Source organism: Aplidium turbinatum, chromosome 9, assembly GCF_918807975.1.
Source record: "Aplidium turbinatum chromosome 9, kaAplTurb1.1, whole genome shotgun sequence".
NCBI classification, from domain to species: Eukaryota; Metazoa; Chordata; class Ascidiacea; order Aplousobranchia; family Polyclinidae; genus Aplidium; species Aplidium turbinatum.
The window spans coordinates 10,212,724-10,232,188 of NC_137480.1; the positions used below are offsets into that span (position 1 = coordinate 10,212,724).

Consider the following 19,465-nt stretch of genomic DNA (forward strand, 5'->3'; position numbering starts at 1 on the left):
TGCCGGTTTGGGTTTTGAATCTTTATCCTCGGATTGACAAAGCCTTGATAAGTTATTTCTGGCAGATTCGTATACTTGTAGAGGCTCTTGACGCAGGGCCGGTTACCGAGATTGACAGATATAAATTTCCGATTGTAGAAATGTTGTTGCCGGGGAATTATTCCATCCATTGGGTACCGCTGAATGGAGTGCAGTCCTGAAATGCGTTGCTCAAACGCATACCCCGAGAGCGGAACCAGTGATGTGTAATCTTAAGTAAGGCACGTACAACACACCCCAATCACAACAAACACTATCGTAATCAAAACATACCAAACACGCAAAACACATAAATATTTATAATCAAACACAACACATAAAATGTGACTTAAAAATTAATCATGCATTTCAGAAACTTCTACAGAACAAAATAAAAATTGTGAGTGACTTGTGATTGATAAATGCAATTAACTGTTGTTCAACCCGACACAATTACATATTGGTTGAGCAAATCATAACTACAGATTGATACCGTTGCGTTTTTGTTTATTTTTTTACCTGCATCATATACTGTATAGCTTGGGAGAGAAACACAGCAATGATCGAGGTCTGCTTCCTCAAAGTGCCGTCTTGTCCCAACTTCACGGCGTTCCTCACCAACCGTAACAGGTACAGAGTGAGATCCTTCTCTGTAAACTTGGACGCTAAACACAAGTTTACGTCACAACTTTCCCACAATGCACCAGAGCAACAAACCTTCACCGAGCTAAAGTTTGCAGGGTAAAAATAAAGTAAAAGTAAACTTTGAAAGTAGCTTACGAAGTGACGGTATTTATGAAGCTGGGCCAACGTGCAGTGTAAGTGCAACAAATTTAGAAAACAAGATCACAATGGGTGAATGCGACATTAATTTCTTTCGTAAGAACCTTCATATTAATTGTTTTACGTAGATCTTGGTATTGATTTACTATTCGTGCTGCCAAACAACGTTCTTTAGGCATCAAAGCAACAACTTTTTCCAGTCATTACTCTAGGAAGGAAAGGTGTCATTTTTACATCGCTTGAAAATCTAGCGACGTTGAAACGATGTAAAAGTGATAACTTTTGCTAGATGGCCAAAGAACTTATGTTACAAAGAGAAAGTTTTTAATTACTCGAAACTGCAGTAATTTGCGGTATATGATGTCAAAAAGAATGTTTGCTCTAAAATCTGGTATATGTGAAAATTTGCATATGCTTTAAAATCCTTCGTTAGCCTAAGTTGCTCTATTTTGATTAACAAAAATTTTCACCTGTTTGGTTCCTTTTATCTGTAACTACCTCACAACGTTTAAGTTGATTTCATTTTGACAAATAGCTCCTGAAGAGAGTCAGACCAAAACTCTTTCAGCTTTAAACAATGAAAAACTTTCTTCTCGCCATATTTTAGTTCTGTGCCATGATCGAACTCTTCAACTTACGTTGCGCGTGTTCGTAGAATGACGTCAAGCAGTCTGCAGCAAGGTGCCGGACATAGATGCAATGTGATGAGAGACACATGAAGAGGAACGGGAGAACATTTTGATCAAGAAACATCCTGCAGTCGATTAGGTTCTCAGGAGCCAACAGATGTGAAATGACGCCGAGGATGAATGCAGGATCATAGCATGCTCCTCCTGCATCCGCAGATCTCACTGGATCCGAAAACGGAGTGAAGCTCTTGGAATTACCCTCTGCAAGAAAGCTTTCTTTTCAATTAAGGTTCGAAAACTGAATTTACCCAGTAATCTCACATTACGACAAAGCCAAACCATAATTCAAGATAATAATGAGTACAACCGAATTCGGTAAACCGCACAATCAACGATTACTCTCCTTTTCACACCATCTTTCTACTATTCTTTTCCTTAAATTTGATCCACAATCCTGATACAACACGTAGGATTACATAAAGATAACCGAGTTATTACGCAAACTCACCACCATTCACCATTGAAGAAAATAGAAATATACAGCGCTGTTGATTTTATAGGGTATTTTAAAAAATAGTTTTTTGCATTTTTGCTTGCTGATACATCGACACGTCTTAATACAATTGTTTTTGATTATTATCTTAAGCATCGAGAGCCAAAAATTAAAACCTTCAGTTTGTGAACATCTTTTCAAGCTTGCGAATCAATGTGCAGCAGATTCACAACACAACCTTGAAACCCATCAGTTAGCACGATTTGTGTTGTGACCGCTCTAACTCAGAGACATTCTGTTCTGAACAAAAACAAATTTTGTTACCTTCAAAATCTTCAACCACCTTGATGCGTCGACGAATGGGGAAGTGGGCCAGCGTCGATTTCATGATCGTTTCATCCACACATGCTTTTAAGTGAATAATTTTAATTAGACTTTATCGAAAAGATATTCCTATCAGTCCTCACTTACAAGTTTCAATAAAAATATTGATCAAACAAAATGGGAGGCAAAAACCTATCTGTACCAATCTTAAAGTCTGTGACTAAAAAAACGCGAGTAACTCGGTGAGTATCGAACTGGTAACCTCTTGAGTTACAGTCAGATGCTGTTCCTAGTTTAACAGAACACACGCGACAGCAAACAAGTAAACTTTTCTTTAAAACCAACTTACTCAACACCCTGCTTGGTGGAGGCTTATGGTACAGTGTTTCTGCTTGCTCTCTGTAGGACGGATATGCATTCAAAGCCACACTGCCCCAAAGGAAAGGCTTGTATTCTTCTGGTGAAATAGCCATGGATTCGTACAAAAGCATAATCTAAAAAACGATCTTGTGATTGGCTTTGATTTTTGTGCACATGAAAGTCTAAAAATTGGTTTCTGTCTATATTTTATAAACGAGGTCCTAGGGGGTAAGGCGGTACCTCACTACCTCGGCTTAATGATACCGTGTACAAATTCCAATGCTTTTTAGGAAAATGTAGGCACTTCTACATTTCTTTTTGTAAAATATACTCAAAAAACACAAAATCCATAGAAAAAAATCTTGCACACCATTGCTTCTAAATGGCAAAAAAAAAAAACTAACTGAACAAACTTATCAGTAAACATAAAAAATAACCTACTGCAAAACAAACACTCACTTGAAAAATGTACTGATCAAAGATAGAAAGCGTCCCTCCGTAAGCTCCAAGTAAAAAGAGATAATCAGAAGAATGCAAGTCGTCTTTGCTGCATCGGCATGTCAGCTGATATAACAACTTCGCCAACGCTGTCTTGCTGGATAGCGCCTGGAATTGTGATATTGCGTTAAAACACGCTTTCATGATGGTTCAGAAACGAGCGTGTTCACTGAGTTAAAAATGTACAGTGTACACCACTCGGCCAAAAAGGCATTTTGAAATAAACGGTCACGCCAGACATCCAATAAAATGTACTAAACGGCAGATTTTCGGAATGCAGTGATAAGTCTTTGGGGCGTATTATGAGCCAACGTTGACGGTAACAGCAGGAATCACGATTGCTCACATGAAACTTTCACATGATTACTCACCTCTTCCTTGTTGTTCATCAAACCGTCGATGAATCCGGAATGACTGGTGATCATCTTCCGGAGCTGGGATGCTCCTATAAGCTCCTCCGGGATGCCACTGCCGCTGTACATCAACTGCACAATCGTGAGCACGATGTCTAGGACTGAAACGCTTGAAAGCTGATACCTGTGAAATGATAGAAAGGATAAAGAGCGTTATCAAAATTAGATCTTCTTCTTGCTTATGAGGCAGCAATCCAAGCAATACCTCCCAACTGATGAGGATGTTAAGCCGTAGAGTAAAGGTTCTCGACCCTTTAATATCATTTTAACCTTGCCAACTTTCTCAATACAAATTTAACCCCAACCGGTACCTTTCGGTTTTGAAGTTAATTAGTATTACTTATCTGATGCGATCAGTCTGTAATTCCTTAGCAATTTGGTGGTAAAAGTTCGGAATGGCCCATTTCGGAGAAATCCTAATTCAGAGACAGCCCATTTCGAAGAAAACCGATTCGGTTATTTCTTGACCATACAGCGACGGCTTCTGTTTATTTAGAGAATTTGTCGATTTCATTTGGGTAAGCGGTTTTTGTGTTTACCTTCCCATACAAACGAGGAAGTTATTGTTTCAGTGATTAGCTGATATCTTGCGGGTATATAGGCTTTAGCGATATATAGCAACAGTTAGGCAATTAACCAAACCTGCTACTGTTGATGTCACAAAGAAGGATCATGCTAGTAACGTTGAAGGGGAGAGGCTATTTCACACATCTGACAAACAAAAGTAGTTGGCCTACAAGTTATCAAAGTTAATTTATTACATTTTAAGCAAGCGCAGCGATTGCCAGATGCGCTACTGATGTGCCGACAGTGGTAATGGTTCATGCGTAACAAGTATGGATGTGAAAGGCTATTTGAAAACCTTTTTTTTTTCGTTGAGACTTTAGTTGAGGCTTTCTCGCTGAGACTTTAGTTAATTAACCTCCATTATCAGCTAATGCCTTTGAGTAAACAGATGCCCCTGTGGGCTTTTAAAAAGCTCCGAAAAAAGGTGTCTCCTAGTTGAGATATCTCCGAATCGACGTCTCCACATCAGATTCTTCGAATAGTAACAGACCAAAAAAATTTATCCTCATTTGAGCACCCTGCAGTGTAAACGCGTGGAGCTATAGCAGACTACAGCTGAGATTTTAGCTATGAGAGCCGTGTAGATTTGAATATTGCCAAAAAAAAAATACTTTTAGTAGGTGGCATGCATTAGACAATTTGAGTCAGCCTGTTAATAAAATTCTTCGAAATGTGACAAACCTGGCCTTATCTGTAGTCGGCCATGGTGGGTGGCATGCATACTGACTCACTTGAGAGCTTGCTTTACGTAGCGGTTCCAGGTCTTGAAGTCACAGCTCGCTTTGAGGAACGTCAACGAGACGTTTTGAAGATCGTCCAACATGGTGATGAGCTTTTCGGATACCAAGGCCAAAGCAGAGTTCTCGTCACTCTTCAATAGTTTGCAGGAAAACGTCAGCAAAGATTCGGTCAGTTGCAATCTAAATTTCCCCCACAAAAAAAAATAAAAGTAAATATCCTGGTTATGAAATGGAAATGGTGGCTGAAAAGTGTGACAGCCTAGGCAAGGAATGTGACAAATATATGTGAAAAGTAGTTGATAGTTGGTAATTTTTTAGTTTCAAACTAAATAACTTTTTCAGATAAAACTTCTAAAAAAGTCATTTGACAGCTATCTTCATTCTATTCCATCAGAACCAATTTCCACCGAATTCATGCGAAACACCGCTCTTTACATTAAATGTAGACTGACCAGAAAAATTCGCCTAGTTTTCCAAATGACTATTAAAGTAACTTTGATAGGCTAGTCAAAGATCTTTGGGCACCTGAAGTGGTTTGTCTTATCTTCTATCTGTTGTCGCATTGAGACTTCCAGGCACGTTGCTGCTACATCCCACCTGTATGACGTAAGTGTGCCTTAAAGTTATAGATTGGTTGGAACCTGAGCGTGGTATTAAAACTTGACGTCAAATAATACAATATTAACAAAATACCAACAACAACAAAAATAGACAAATAAATGATATTTCAACATTTTGTATGCCACTAAAAACTAAAGAACACAAACCTCATTGAAAACACGGTGGCATCCTGTAGAAGGTCTGGTAGTGCGTTGCAAAGTTGTTTGAAATGTTTTTTCGATAACGTGCCGTTTGATAGAAGCCACCGAATGACGTCACCTGAGTAAGACATTTTGTTAATTACAAAAAAAACGTGGTCGCTTGAGAGAAGTTTACTGAAAAGCAATCATGTGAGATTGCTGTAAATCAATCGGAGAAAGCAAATCTGAGAATGCTGTAAATCACAGTAATATACAATTATACATAGTTACATACCAGTACTAGAGACAAGGTGTTTAGAATCTTCCAATAAATCGGAAAGTAAGAGTTTCGAAAAAGCTGATTTAATTTTCGCTATGAAGTCATCGCTTAGCGAAGGAAATTGTGATTTGAAAGGATGCTGAAGTACAGAAGATATCACGGGTAAAAGACTTCGCTTGCTGGAAGCCGACTTCTCTCTAAGATCATGCTCTTCTCCTCTGCACAAGTCCATGAGTTCTCTTTGGAGCAAGAAATTTTGCGTCACAAGGATCTACGAAACAGAGAGAATGTCAGTGCATTTTTGACTCAATATCAGACACCACTGTGTAATGAAAGTTGTGGCAGCCCTGTGTGTCTTTACATCAAGTCCAGATTTATGACCGGAGGTTAAGATTTTACATTGGTGTACGACTGTACGGCAACTTAACCAATGTTCATGTCCATCTTTACAAATCAATAATATCGGGAATATTGTACAATCAAAACTACAATGAGTTGCTTGAACTAAAAAAAAGAGAGTTTTTTCATAACAGAAATATGACTTAACAGCTGAGTCACACGTTATAAAATAAGTAATTGAATATGAAATGCTGCACTATTTATATCGTTTTATCTAGCACAATGTGAGTGTACACTGTGTAAGCCAATGAAAAAGGCTTTACGATGCATCCAATCGGTTCTAAAATCATAAGCAAGATTTAATTATTCAATTCATACAACATGCATCTATGATATCATAATCGAACCTTGAGCAAGTCAACGACACGGTCCACTTGACATTGCTTCAAACACCACGTGACTGTGGTGCAGGGTGCATACAACGACGCAGAAGGAAAAGCTTTGACCAAATCCAGGACGAGCGACAAGAGTGAGTGAAAGTCATCGCCGCTGGTTTTGAAATCGACCAGGATATGAAACAGATTCTTCGTAGTGGTTATTGAAATGGACGTCCCAGCAAAGTTGGCTTGCACAAGCAGCACACCGAGGCAGCTAGTTAATAAATCGTCGTTATTTGGGATGAGAAATAATAGGAAAGACAACAAGGGAAAAATCGATCAAGACATTGCCGTTCCATTGAAACAACTACTGTACTTCAATTTAGATGAAGTAAACTGTCTTTTAGGCGCAGACAGTTAGGCGCCGGTCGAATAGGCACACACACTATGGCGTCAGGATATTTTGGTGCGGAGCACTGTGGCGCCCGTTCATTTAGGTGCTATTCCTAGTAAAGTCTGCAGATTGTATCAGCTTGGCAGGTAGGGCAATGTTTTTCACACAAAATGATATTTTAAACAGAAAAATATATTGTTTTTTAATGCGCGTGTTTGGGATTTATTGGTTGTTAGTCCAGGTTTGCGTCGCCGAAAGCTTTATAAACAAATTATTCAAGTTTCCGAACATGACTGAGTTCACTTTTAGTCAAGTCAAATAATAGCTACAATAAACATCAGTAAAAAATATACCGTAGCCTATATTCAAGCGGGTGGTAGGCTTGAGTGAAGAGTAACTTAGTTTTCCGTCAAAAGCCCGACTAGGTTTTGCCAAAGCTGAGCTGATACAATCTGAAGACTTCACAAGGAATAGCACCTAAATAAATTGGACGCCACAGTGTGCGCGCCTATTTGACCGGCGCGTAACTGTCTGCGCCTAAAAGACGTGGACCCGTAATTAGAACTATGATAAATTCAGCCTTGTAAGAGGTTTGAAAATTGAATGAGGCTGATTAGTCTAGGGTGGGGTGAACCAAAAATTTTGCTTTGTTTCGGGGATATTTCTTGTGGAACAACATAAAACGACCAGAAACCGAATTTGGGAAGCGTTTTGACAAAAAAAACAGGTATCAACAAAAGGCTACATACCTGTTAACTGCAGGAACAGCAAAGCTGTTATTGTTATTGGTCAGAGCGTCCGTTGCAGCAGCATTCAATATCTGAAGCAACAGCAAATAATTAAAAAAAAAAAATCAAAATCATGATAAAATGCCGTCCAAAATATTTCTTGTAGAAATTATAAACAGTATTCACCCGTTTACAAACACATCTCTTTGTAAAAGTTATGTCAAAGCACAACTAAAACTTTTATCAAATTACCTTAAGTAGGTGTCCTTGATCAAGGTGGGAATGGACTTTGCTGAAACAATTTTGTATGATCGCTTGCAGCGCGGTATTGTAGGTGGCTCGGCTGTCCAGCACATTGTTTATCATTGCAACAGTCAGTTTTTCTTTGTATACGTTGAAAATTAACTTGTTGGTTGACGTTGAGAGACAGAACGAAAGTAAATCTGCTATCAAGTCACTTGAAACTGCAACGACTTCAGCACACGTTTCAAGATGTTGGCCCGAGCTTAAAAAGATATCTTTTAAGATTTGAGCATTCAGAATTGTCGCGGACAGCTCCACAAAGTCGTCGTGTCTCATGATAAAGTGATGACTTTCAAGCTTTTCCTCGGCCGACGATATCAACTCTTCATTTTGTGATGAGTCACTGTTTTCGGATTGACTATCAATTTCTGCAGAGTCATCCTCCATTGGCGATCCTTCAACAGTAGAACTTTCAGCTTCTTCATCCACCATTGCTGTATCAAGCCGTTCAATGCTTGATAAGTAACGTTGCATTACGTTACATAACTGTTGGCACGACTTCAAAAACTGACCAGAGTTTTCCTTTTGAGAACGCAGAACATCGGAGGCAACTTTCAAGAGGAAAAGCTTCTCGGCAAGCTTGCTCTCCACATGAATAGACTGCAAGTAGGTGCCACAAACAGTTGACTTTCGATCGTGGTCGGAGCTAAGGTTTTCCACCGACTGAACAAATGACTCGCACTTGTCTGACAGTTGGTCGATCGAGTGTATCCCTTTCTTTTTTCGAAGAGACTTTTTAGAAGGGGAAACACTGGTGACGTGTGTGAGTCGGGAGTCGTCAGGCAGTTGGGAGAGTGATAGGTTCCAGATTGTAATTTCATGACGCAACTTCTTCAAACACGGAAAAGAGTCCAAGTTTAAAATCTGGAAAGAAAAACGTACCAAACATTGAATGCAAGTAACGACAGGACACAAATGACAAAAATAACACAAAACCACACATTCAACAATTTGGCAACAAAACTTAAAAACGGAAACTGCAGTGGCAAAACTATAAAAAAATATGTTTAAGAATTCATTTTCATTGATAACTTCCATATTTCATAATATTTTGTAGCTTCGTAGAGTCAAATCAACTAATAAAACAAAGCGTGCCACTTCACAATAAGCTTTTCTGTCAGTTTTTTTTTTCGGTCCTACAGGCCACAGCAAAGCGCTACAAAAGTAGACAACTCTTTACACTTACTCACGCTGCAAATGAAAACAGTTGAGCTTTTGAAACGTTTTTGCTGAACATGAGTTTAGCATCTTCATTTTAGGCTCTTTATTTTTTGAGTACGTTCACTTACACAATATGAGACGTATGACCGTAATTATTTAAGATAGTTCACACACAATATGAGTGGAGACTTTACCTCAGAAGATAAGGTTGTTACAGCGAACATAAATTGTGAAAACTTTGATCCATAGCTTTGAAGATGTAATAGATCGGTAAGCACATTTGAATAGTACCTGAAAAAAAAAACTGCATTAGCTACAACAATGCCCAAGTCATCGTGTGATCAAATCGTTCAAAAGTGGATTGATCTATCCTGAGACAACTCGTTGACAAAAAAACATGAGGAACAACCTACCTGTCAATCAAATCAACGTGGTCCTTGGGATTGTTATCAATTTGAAGCATTGTCATATATTCGAATGACGACATAAAAAGAAGTGAAATGTCGATTTCTGTAGTACCTGAAAAAATACCAATTGAAAAACTAGATACAGTCCAGCAAAACGAAGAGTCCAAAAGATTCGTCAGATACGGCCGAAATCTATCCAACTGCCGTTCAACGAGGTAGCTGAATATCAACACTAGATTCTGTTCCTTCTGCCGACATTGCGCTATTTCGTGCCTGGTTTATTTCCGAACTTTTGCATTGTAGCGTCGATCAAAAACTAAGTTTTCTGCTTGTTTTCTAAGTGTATTTAATTCAGCCGTCTTAAAATCGTAAAAAAGTTCCTGGTCTGCAACGATGCGGAAAGCAACCACAAAAACATCAAGTTGTAAAATCTAATAACCTTGCAAAGAATCATCGGATGCTGTTTGATCTGAGGCTGGGACATGGTCTTCAGCTGATCTTTCGATGGTGAAGGTTGGAAGATTTCTGTACCACTTGGCATCCGCATGTGAATGATCTGATGATTCCGATTGGGAATTATCTTCAAAACTTTCCAATAGTCTGGCCAAGCGATCGGCGTACCTGAAAAGTGACGAGTTCGTAATTCATAATTACGTGACAATATGGGGAAAGCTGTTCGCTTTTTGGAGCAGTTTTCGTAGTGAGATCTCCCAAATTGTGAGAGTTTGGATACATTTTACTTCCATCAACAAACTGAAAAATACCAAGAAGTAATTTTATTATGTCATTTCATGCAACAATGACCTCTACAGACAAAGTGACGTTGTTTGATGCAATTTCAACGTTAAAACTAAGATTTATTCTATCATGGATCGTCAGAATACGCGATCATTGTCGTGAAGATATCTTTAAAAACTACAAATCACAAACGTTCGCTCAATGACATGGCATTAAATGAAGCCGTCCAATGATAACACCTTGAAAAATACGTCACACGCCTTACTCGTAACTCAAGTTCGGCCACTATCCAAAAGCATTAGCGCAAGCAATGCGTGACGTATCCAAAGTTCACCCCATGAAAGTAGCTTTGTGGTACTTTATAGCAGTTGAGTTTACACTACTTTGTGACAATTATAGCGCTGAAGATGAATACAGTATACTGGTTTTAAAAACGTTTGTTAAACCATGAGTTTGGTATCTACATGTTGGACTCTATATTTTTTGATTTGATTACCTTTGTGGTGTTTTGGCAATTCGAAAAATGGATTTTTCGAAAAATTTCACAAGAAAATCCAGTCTACTTTCATCGCTGGATCCTTTGCAACTCAAATACAAATGTTGGATCCAGATGAAGAGTTCCGAGTTGTATTTCTTGTTCGCGACGACCGAAAATGAATTTGTTATCTGGAAAGACCGAATGAATTTTCAACATTAAACTGTGGTAAAATATTCAAAACTGAAAAACTGTACTATCTTACCACAATAAACGTGAAAGGGATGCAGAAATGTGGATTCTTATCAGATAGCTGAATTTTTGCTGAAAATGCAATCGCTAAACCGTGGAAGCAAAGAAGCACGCTTGGCCCTTTGTGTTTCTTTTTTATAGTTTTTCGAAGTTTATTCGAGACAAAATTTGGTTATAAAAACAAAAATACGTTGGCTCAAGGTCAGGTCGAAACCGCATTAGAGTGGCCAATCACAATACCATCATGGTCATTAGAATGAACAACAAACAGCCCTCGACCGCTTGTTTTCCCCCATGAGACTAACTTTATACAAAGCAATTGTTGTGTGAAACCATATTTTTTTCTATCTTGAAACAAAACAAAAAAAAAGTTGACAAAAAATGGCAACACTGCCTCATACTTTGAGTACGAGGTTCAGAGCCGAATCAATCAAAGCACAATCCTTCCCTTCGTTCATAAGATCGAGAGTTATTTGCATGAGTTGATAGAAAGGTGTTTGCTTGTCTTTTCCTTGCTATGATGGAAAACGAAATTCAATAAAACATACCACTGTATGTCACAGCACAATTTGGATAAAAAAAGAACAAAATTAATGCATTTCAATAAAAAATTCATTACTCTCGTGGTGTGAAAAATTAATTTTAATACAACAACCTAACAAAGTTCTCTGCTTAATCACGTCGCATCCACAACACATACATTACGTGTTTCGCAACTTTTCACCTGTTTAAACCACTTGTACTTTGCAACTGACGGCGATAATATGTTAATTAGATACAGGAAGCATTTCTTGCGGCTTTCAGTGTCGACGTGCCCCACCAAACCAGCCAATAAATGACTGAAATCGTACGACGATACCCCGAAAGCATCGGAGAGGGTCTAAAAGCAAGAGATGATTTGTTTTCTACATGCGACTTCATTTCACCACAACTGTGGACACATCACTTTGTAATTTTTCAGGAAAATTAAGTTCGGATCAAACTCTGACTGGATTTTCGTCACTGATTTAAAAAATGACGTTATTTTTATCATTATGACGCCTAAGTCGCGACATTATGACGCGATAAGTCGCCTAAAAGTGGGACACTCTACTTGACATAGTCTGTGTGAAAAAGAAACAATGAAGATGTGGTAGCAAAAGCGTGTTGGATGAAATATCGAGATTTTCACCACCCGCTAAAAAACAATCGCTTGATTTCAACTCACCACCGGGAAGCGACTTTTGAGCTTTATAGTAAAGGAATTAAGCCTAAAAAACAAATTTTGCTAAAAGCGTTTAGTTAAACTAACAAAAGCGTCTATAAAACGCAGCAACCTGTTGATACAATGACAAGACATTGAGCAATTTTATCTCCATGGCTTCCTCCTCTCTGTGCTTGTACGTTGACTCCCAGACTGACACGATGTCGGCAATGTTTGGAAGGTGCTGGAATATATGACGTACAATGTTTTTGACCTTTGACCTCTGGAGCTAACCAAACGGGATTAAAAAACATTGTGTTGTCTACTTCACTGCAAAGCAACCATATGCTTTAAGTTTAAGAGACATTTAAACCAAAGCAAATCTTGATGCTCTATCTCAGGGGTCACCAAATGGCGGCCCGCGGGCCGCATGCGGCCCGCCACGCTGTATCGCTGCGGCCCGCGGAAGGCATCAGCATACAAGCATAACCAAATATACTTTTCTTGAGGAATTAAAGAGCACGAAAGCAAAAAATACTTTCCGGGAAGCATATTTTCGCTTTGCATATGATTCCACCGACCGACCAATCAGATTATAGTTCTAGATGCGATGTCCAGCCACACTGTCCCAGTGGTTGATTAAAACCAATGCGATGTCCAGCCACACTGTCCCAGTGGTTGATTAAAACGTCTGTTTTTGAATTTCTAAATTGTCTGTGAGCATAGGGTTGCTTATTCTTTGCAAATGTCATTTAAACACTAGTGTGCGTTTCACCGTTATTGTGTTTCACGAGCAGTGTTCTCTTTATGCAAGTTTTTGTTGGCAAAATAGGTCGGTGTGCCAACTCAATTTATAATAAATTGGCAAGATATTATATATAAATTTAAATACTTTTTCTGATTGTATTATGAAAATATTTAGTTTAGTAGGCTAGGCCTACTGCAATTTTTTTTTTTTTTTTTAATATGGAACGCTTTACGATTTTGCGTGTCTTCCTTGCGCAAGGGCCATTCTAATCTTCTCTGTATCGTTCCAATTTTAGTATATGTACTGCCAAAGCAAGTACTGCAAAATGTTGTTAATCAACAAATTCTTGCCACGCTGATAAGCACCGCAAGTGACAGTTGTTTATAAAAAAAGAAAGACGGTTTTATAGACTCTCAAAAAAGGATGAAAAACCAACTCGTTGCTTTTTTAGAGGGAAGACTGTTCATGAATTACGATAGAATTACGATTTTTCGGTGATTGCCACAAGTGTTTGTTTTATGGTGCCTGGTTTCTTTTTCCCTGTTATTGGAGCCTAATTTTCGCTGATATGTTTGCAGGTCACTTCTGTTGCCTGTATTGCGATGTGTCAAACATTCCTTTGTTTACTGGAATTGTTAATTGCAAGATATCTTTTGTGAAGCGAAGTGACAACACCACTCTTGCTTGGGGATGAATATTCTGATGAAATTGCTCGCCTCGCTATAAGTGCACAAAACAATTGGACTCGTTTATTAAGCATTGTTAAAAAAGTCAAAAGTGTTGCAAAAGGAGCTTTGCCTGGCAGTAGCGTTGTTCGATTAATTTTGTTGCTGCGGTATTCTAACATAAATATGAACAACATGTAACGCTGGATACCGGGTACGAAATGCGTTATTTTCTAGCATGAGAGTCAACCTACCTAACATTTTATTAGTGCGGCCCGCCAGAGCTCTCCTTAGTGCCAAAGTGGCCCGTATGCAAAAAAGGTTGGTGACCCCTGCTATATCTGTTCGCGAGTGCAATTAAGTCTTTGGTAAACTGTTCTGAATTATATGTGTAGATTTCAAGTATACTGCTGCAATTGTGGCACTTTTTAACATTCATTTTTTGTGATCCGGGTTATGAAATGAAAAGCATATTGAGGCAGCAGCAACGGCTTACAATCTGAAACTTTGTCATCGCAGAAAACAAGAATGGAGACACGCCAGCCATGATCTTCGCTTGTACAATCTATTGTGACAGAGTGACATGAAATCATTTTCGGGTTTACAGCAAGAGTGCTGGTTTGACAAAGCCACAATCTTGAAGCCTGCTGAAGCGCACTAAAGTAAAAAATGACGTCACAATGCCATGTAAGAATTAGGTGGCAACGATTAACAGAGATCGGCCACAGGAATATTATTAATAGCAAGAACTCACCATTTTGACAGCATCTTGCAATTGTTTGCCAATGACAGTGCGGACTTCTTCTGGATATGTTGCGTTCGTCCAGTTCGAAGTGTTGTTTAAAAATTCCAATGAGGTTTTCAGCTTCTGCAAAGCCGAGCCAATGAAGGTCAAAGCTTCACTTTGAATAGCCGCTTCTTTGTGCTGAAAATTAAAAGAAAAACACTGAGACAGATAAAGAAAAGCAAGGGAAATCCCAGTTTACCTGCGAAGAGTCAGTAAACTCTTTGTGAGAGCGATGGATGACTACCACACACGTAGAAACTACGACACTTTATACTCATCAATGAACATATCAAGGACAAAGGCGTACGAAATTTCGAAATAAATCGAAATTTTCCCCTTGCACTATGATCTTTTTCACTGATGAAGCTCGAGTTTTACTTTTTCGAAAGCTAAAATATTCTATTTGATAAGCGAAAATTTCTCATGCTAACAACACGTTGGAAGGAAGCAGAAGTGGAAGAAATTTGCAAGCAATCCAACCGCACCTTTATCATTGACCTAAGCGTAGGTCTGTCATACACTGCAGGAACGATACTAGGAAGTGTCATGGCAACCAACTTTGCGGGTGCGAATCCAGGCGTGGTGGTCTGCCTGTGCTTGGTAGCGGCCTTCAGAGCGGGCGGTAGTGGTGGTTGGTTACTATAGATGTCCTGGACAAGGCGGCAGTTCGCGAACCACCTGAAGAACATCGATGTGAAAAAACGAATGCAAAACAAGATGGAAGAGATATTCACTCAGAATACATTTTAAGCTATCAAGCAATTTATTTAATACAACAGTTTAATTTTTATAGCTTTTTAAATTGTTAAACGTTTGTTACAAAATATACATCTACTCATTTAAGAGAGCTTACTTTTACATCATTAAAACAAACTCGAAGAATAATCTCTAGATATATGATAAAAGTGATTTTCGTTTCACCACAAAAAGCCTATCGAAAATACACATGCCCTTGTAAGCCACAAATCTGGTCTGGGCTCTGTGCACAGTGTGCACTGTGCAGTGATGTGTTTACTAAATGCTTCAAGAGGATGTCAAGCTAACGGAAAAGGCTCAAGTACGAAGAAAATCTGACTTAAACTTACTTGCCTCGGCGCTTACCTACAGGTCTATGTATTGAACATAATTTGACAATGTTCGTTACAGAAATGAAAAAACGTTTTCAGTACTCACTGTTCCGATATTCGGGGTTCAAAACTTATGTTGGTTGCCGCAAAAAAAGAGTGGAGGAGGTCAGGACAAGACTTGAATATTTCAACCGCTAGAGTGCGGGCGAGGGCATTATTGGCGGCCATCTTGTCCAAATCAATCAAAAATTTCAAAAGATTAAAATTTCCAGGTCTGCAAACATGGCACATTGCAGAAAATATCAGTTAGGTTGCTTTGGCATCTGGTATGTCAGTTATTGAAGACTTTTACGTTTGCACAACCAATCTACTATATATTTATAGTATACTTAACAGTGCAATTTCCCGTACCTACAAATATTATTACAAATGCTGTTATATCTGAGGGTGGCTGGTTGAGTTGAGGACCTCAATGGTCACTTCGCAAGCTTCCATGAAATGTTGTATTCATTTTTGCAGACGGGCGTAACCTATTTATTATTTTTTCCTTTATAATTAAACTGCATATTTGTTAAAGCATATAAGAAGTCAGATACCTGGATGCGGTTCCAAATTCTGGATCAAAGAAATTGATTCCATACTTGAAAGGACAGCAGGCGTGAAACAGGAAGTTGTAAGCAAGTTCGTGAATAACCGTTTTGTCATTGTTGGAAGAGCCCTAAAATGATAAGTTCATAGAAATGGACAACTCTGTAAAAAAACAAGCGGAATTTTTCCTCTGAATGGTTTTTATTTGCAAGTTGAACAACATGCTGCGATTAAAACCGGTTCTGACAAGTTATTTTCAGCCAATTTTTGCAACATTGTCTGCTTCTGCAAAGTACTGAGCAACGTATATCTGCAAAGGACACAGCACTATATAAAAACACATTATTATTGCACTCAATGCACTCCCCAGCAAAAGTTCTCGTTTTTATATCGTTTCATCGTCTAAAAGTCTTAAAAGCTGAAAGAAATTGAAAACAGTAAGGTTAGCTGACTAGATACTGACATGTTATGTCACCATTAGGAATACTTTTTACCATGATTTGTTGGGGAAACTTATTATGATGGCTAGTTTCTGCAGCAAATATTAGATTCTGGTCGGACTTAACGTTCCCAACAGCGAGCAGCCGAGCACACTTGCTAATAAAGCATTTCAAATTTTGAAAATTGTCCAAGATGAAATGTGGAGCCTCCGGTGGTAAGAAATACACCACTACAGTTTGCCACCACCAGCACACGTTGACGGTAAAAAGCAAAAAATCTGTTTAAAAATATAGAAAAAAAGATGCAATTGATATCAGCACCATAACGATGCAGCACTGTGACGTTTTTTAAAAGCACCCAGACAGCAAAACCCATCCTTTTTACATTGATTCAACGTCTGCAGACGATAAATCAATGTAAAAATGAGGGAACAAGTCTTTTAGGCGCTGACAATTAGTCGCTGGTCTAATAGGCGCGCACACTGTGGCGTCTGGATATTTAGGTGCGGAGCACTGTGGCGCCCGGTCATTTAGGTGCTATTCCTATTAAAGTCTGTACATTGTAACAGCTTGGCAGCTTGCCAGAAAATTATATCATGGCTTCCGTCAGTGAAGCTGCTTAAACCAGCAATGCTTTTCACACAAAATGTTATATTGAACAGAAAAATATATTGTTGTTTTATTGATTTATTATTGTTTTATTTGTTGTTAGTCCAGGTTTGCGTTGGTGAAAGCTTTATCAATAATTTATTCAAGCTTCCGAACATTATTGGAAGTAATCATACGGAAGTATCCCTACGTTGTAAATCATTGCAGATCCATAGTCTTTGTCTGTCCTTTTTTGGCTACGTTAATAATACAATATTTTGTGTGAAAATCATTGCCAGTTTAAGCAGCTTCACTAACGGAAGCCATGACATATTTTTCTGTTTAATATAACATTTTGTGTGAAAAGCATTCTCGGTTTAAGCACCTTCACCTATAGCCTATATTTTTTCTGTTCAATATAATATTTTGTGTGAAAAGCATTGCCCTACGCCCCTACCTGCCAAGCTGATACAATCTGCAGACTTTACACGGAATAGCACCTAAATGACCGGGCGCCACAGTGCTCTGCACCTAAATATCCAGACGCCACAGTGTGCGCGTCTATTAGACCAGCGCCTAATTGTCAGCGCCTAAAAGACGTGGACCCAAAAATGACGGATTTTGTTACTTTGGGCAGTTACCTCTTGTGTGCTGATGTCCATGGCTCCATCCCACTCAAATAAATTAGCCACAGCCAGCAACACTCCTCGTCTTCCAAGGAGCCGTATTTTGTTTGTTTTCGGAATATAAGTTTGCTTGATCACTTTTTCGAGAAGCACAGTGAGAAACAAGTGGATGGACGAAGCGGTATCGTTGGAGAAGTGATCGAAAACCGAATCTACAAAGCCTGAAAATGGAAAACACGATTTGCCGAGCGGAGTTAAGTTCAATACTAATAATTCCTGTCAAAATTTTAAGTGAAAGTTCTATTTCTTCGTCTAAGTTGTAAGTGGGGTCTGCTACTATTCGGTGAGTCCGATTCGGTGAGTCCAATTCGGTGAGTCCGATTCGGTTAGTTCCAAACCTCTAACACCTAACCCTAAAACGGCAATGATAATTTAGGCTACGGTACCCGATAATTAAAAAAAAAAATTGAAAAAATCCCCCGTTAAGGGATCGGACTCACCGAATCGGACTCACCGAAACGGGCCATTCCGCTAATTTGAATATCCTTACAAAATAACTAAAAAATATATATATGTATAAAGAAACGATTACAACAAGGTAAAGAATTTCTAATTCAAAACTGGCCCAGTGGCCCAGTGTCAAACATAAATGGCAGACAATCACAAAGAAAACATTGGACACCAACCTTGTGCATCCAAAACATGTTGAATTGTCCGTAAATCTCCAGCCATGAAAAACGACAGAACAAAGCGAATGTAACATAACCTCACGTTACTAAAACGAATGTATTGTTCATCTGTAAAGAATAACGATGCTACAATAAATACATCAAACAAAACACTATCCGTTGTATCAAAGATTTATTATAAGTAAGCAACATTGATACCATCAGTTGGGTACGGTAACAAACGAAATATGGTGCTCGAAATCACATGGCATCTGGAGTCCTTTTCAACAAAAGGCAAACAAATGTAAGTGCGAGTAATTAAAAGTGGGTACCTTGTTTATATGTTGACAAAATTTCAAACACATTCCCACTGAGGTCTACGTGCATTGCGACGTCGGCTGCACACGTCCTGCCCTGGGTGAATGAGAAAAAAAATTAAAGACACGAGTTTGAAAGGGCTGCAATACATTGTTGAGCCAATAGGCAACGTTTTGAATCGATTCTGAAACAGAAAACCTTCACAAGTAACAGCGAAATCACATTGTTTTTATGGTTTTTAAAGCAGCCTGATGAAGCTTTTTGGAAAAATGCCAAAAATTTCTACTCTTATTCTGTAGGCTACACACTACACACACATTGAAACACAACCTCATTCGGGTTTAAATCGTAACGGTTAAATGTGCTTATAAATAACTTTACAAGGGAATTAAACATTTAATATATATACAAAACAGTTCATCTGAATCACAAACTAAAACAGGTAAGCTACACATTTTTTTGTAAAAACAAATTTCTGGAAAAACGAAATATTTAATTGAACCCTACGAGAATCGAACCTGCATGACCATAGCTGTTAGTAATCGTAGTGCGGAGACAATCACTTTCGGAGGTTTTTTGATGCTCAGTGCTCCATATACTTTGAACAAATGCCCCTAGAAGATTGAAAATGTTGACAAATTCAGCAAAATTGTTGTTGACTAAAAAAATTAGGAAGTTGTTTTGCTTTTTTTTCTGATACAGTGCAATAATGCAGTGACAATAATAGAACACCCAAAGTTTTGGAAAATGTCTTCTAGGTCCATGTGG

At 38.5% G+C, this 19,465-nt stretch overlaps 1 protein-coding gene and 1 non-coding gene across 2 annotated transcripts in view; both read right to left on the reverse strand.

Moving 5' to 3' along the window:
• LOC145776669 (nucleolar pre-ribosomal-associated protein 1-like) overlaps positions 1–19,465 on the reverse strand; it is a 32,491-nt gene that overhangs the window by 10,747 nt on the left and 2,279 nt on the right. The window contains exons 4-30 of the mRNA XM_082587900.1: positions 19,216–19,311; positions 18,712–18,793; positions 18,398–18,508; positions 17,727–17,932; positions 16,066–16,187; positions 15,576–15,743; positions 14,888–15,080; positions 14,370–14,540; positions 14,112–14,180; positions 11,421–11,534; positions 10,789–10,958; positions 9,994–10,175; positions 9,561–9,666; positions 9,342–9,438; positions 7,936–8,850; positions 7,705–7,775; positions 6,592–6,835; positions 5,861–6,116; positions 5,593–5,704; positions 5,351–5,422; positions 4,817–5,005; positions 3,477–3,642; positions 3,067–3,213; positions 2,597–2,741; positions 2,248–2,331; positions 1,440–1,691; positions 538–683 (exon numbers count right to left, since the gene is read on the reverse strand). Coding sequence (XP_082444026.1) covers positions 538–683; positions 1,440–1,691; positions 2,248–2,331; positions 2,597–2,741; positions 3,067–3,213; positions 3,477–3,642; positions 4,817–5,005; positions 5,351–5,422; positions 5,593–5,704; positions 5,861–6,116; positions 6,592–6,835; positions 7,705–7,775; positions 7,936–8,850; positions 9,342–9,438; positions 9,561–9,666; positions 9,994–10,175; positions 10,789–10,958; positions 11,421–11,534; positions 14,112–14,180; positions 14,370–14,540; positions 14,888–15,080; positions 15,576–15,743; positions 16,066–16,187; positions 17,727–17,932; positions 18,398–18,508; positions 18,712–18,793; positions 19,216–19,311 — 4,686 coding nt within the window. The remainder of the gene's footprint in view (positions 1–537; positions 684–1,439; positions 1,692–2,247; positions 2,332–2,596; positions 2,742–3,066; positions 3,214–3,476; positions 3,643–4,816; positions 5,006–5,350; positions 5,423–5,592; positions 5,705–5,860; positions 6,117–6,591; positions 6,836–7,704; positions 7,776–7,935; positions 8,851–9,341; positions 9,439–9,560; positions 9,667–9,993; positions 10,176–10,788; positions 10,959–11,420; positions 11,535–14,111; positions 14,181–14,369; positions 14,541–14,887; positions 15,081–15,575; positions 15,744–16,065; positions 16,188–17,726; positions 17,933–18,397; positions 18,509–18,711; positions 18,794–19,215; positions 19,312–19,465) is intronic.
• LOC145777796 (U6 spliceosomal RNA) lies at positions 13,163–13,269 on the reverse strand. Its single transcript, XR_014290371.1, has one exon. It is a non-coding gene; the product is annotated as a U6 spliceosomal RNA (small nuclear RNA).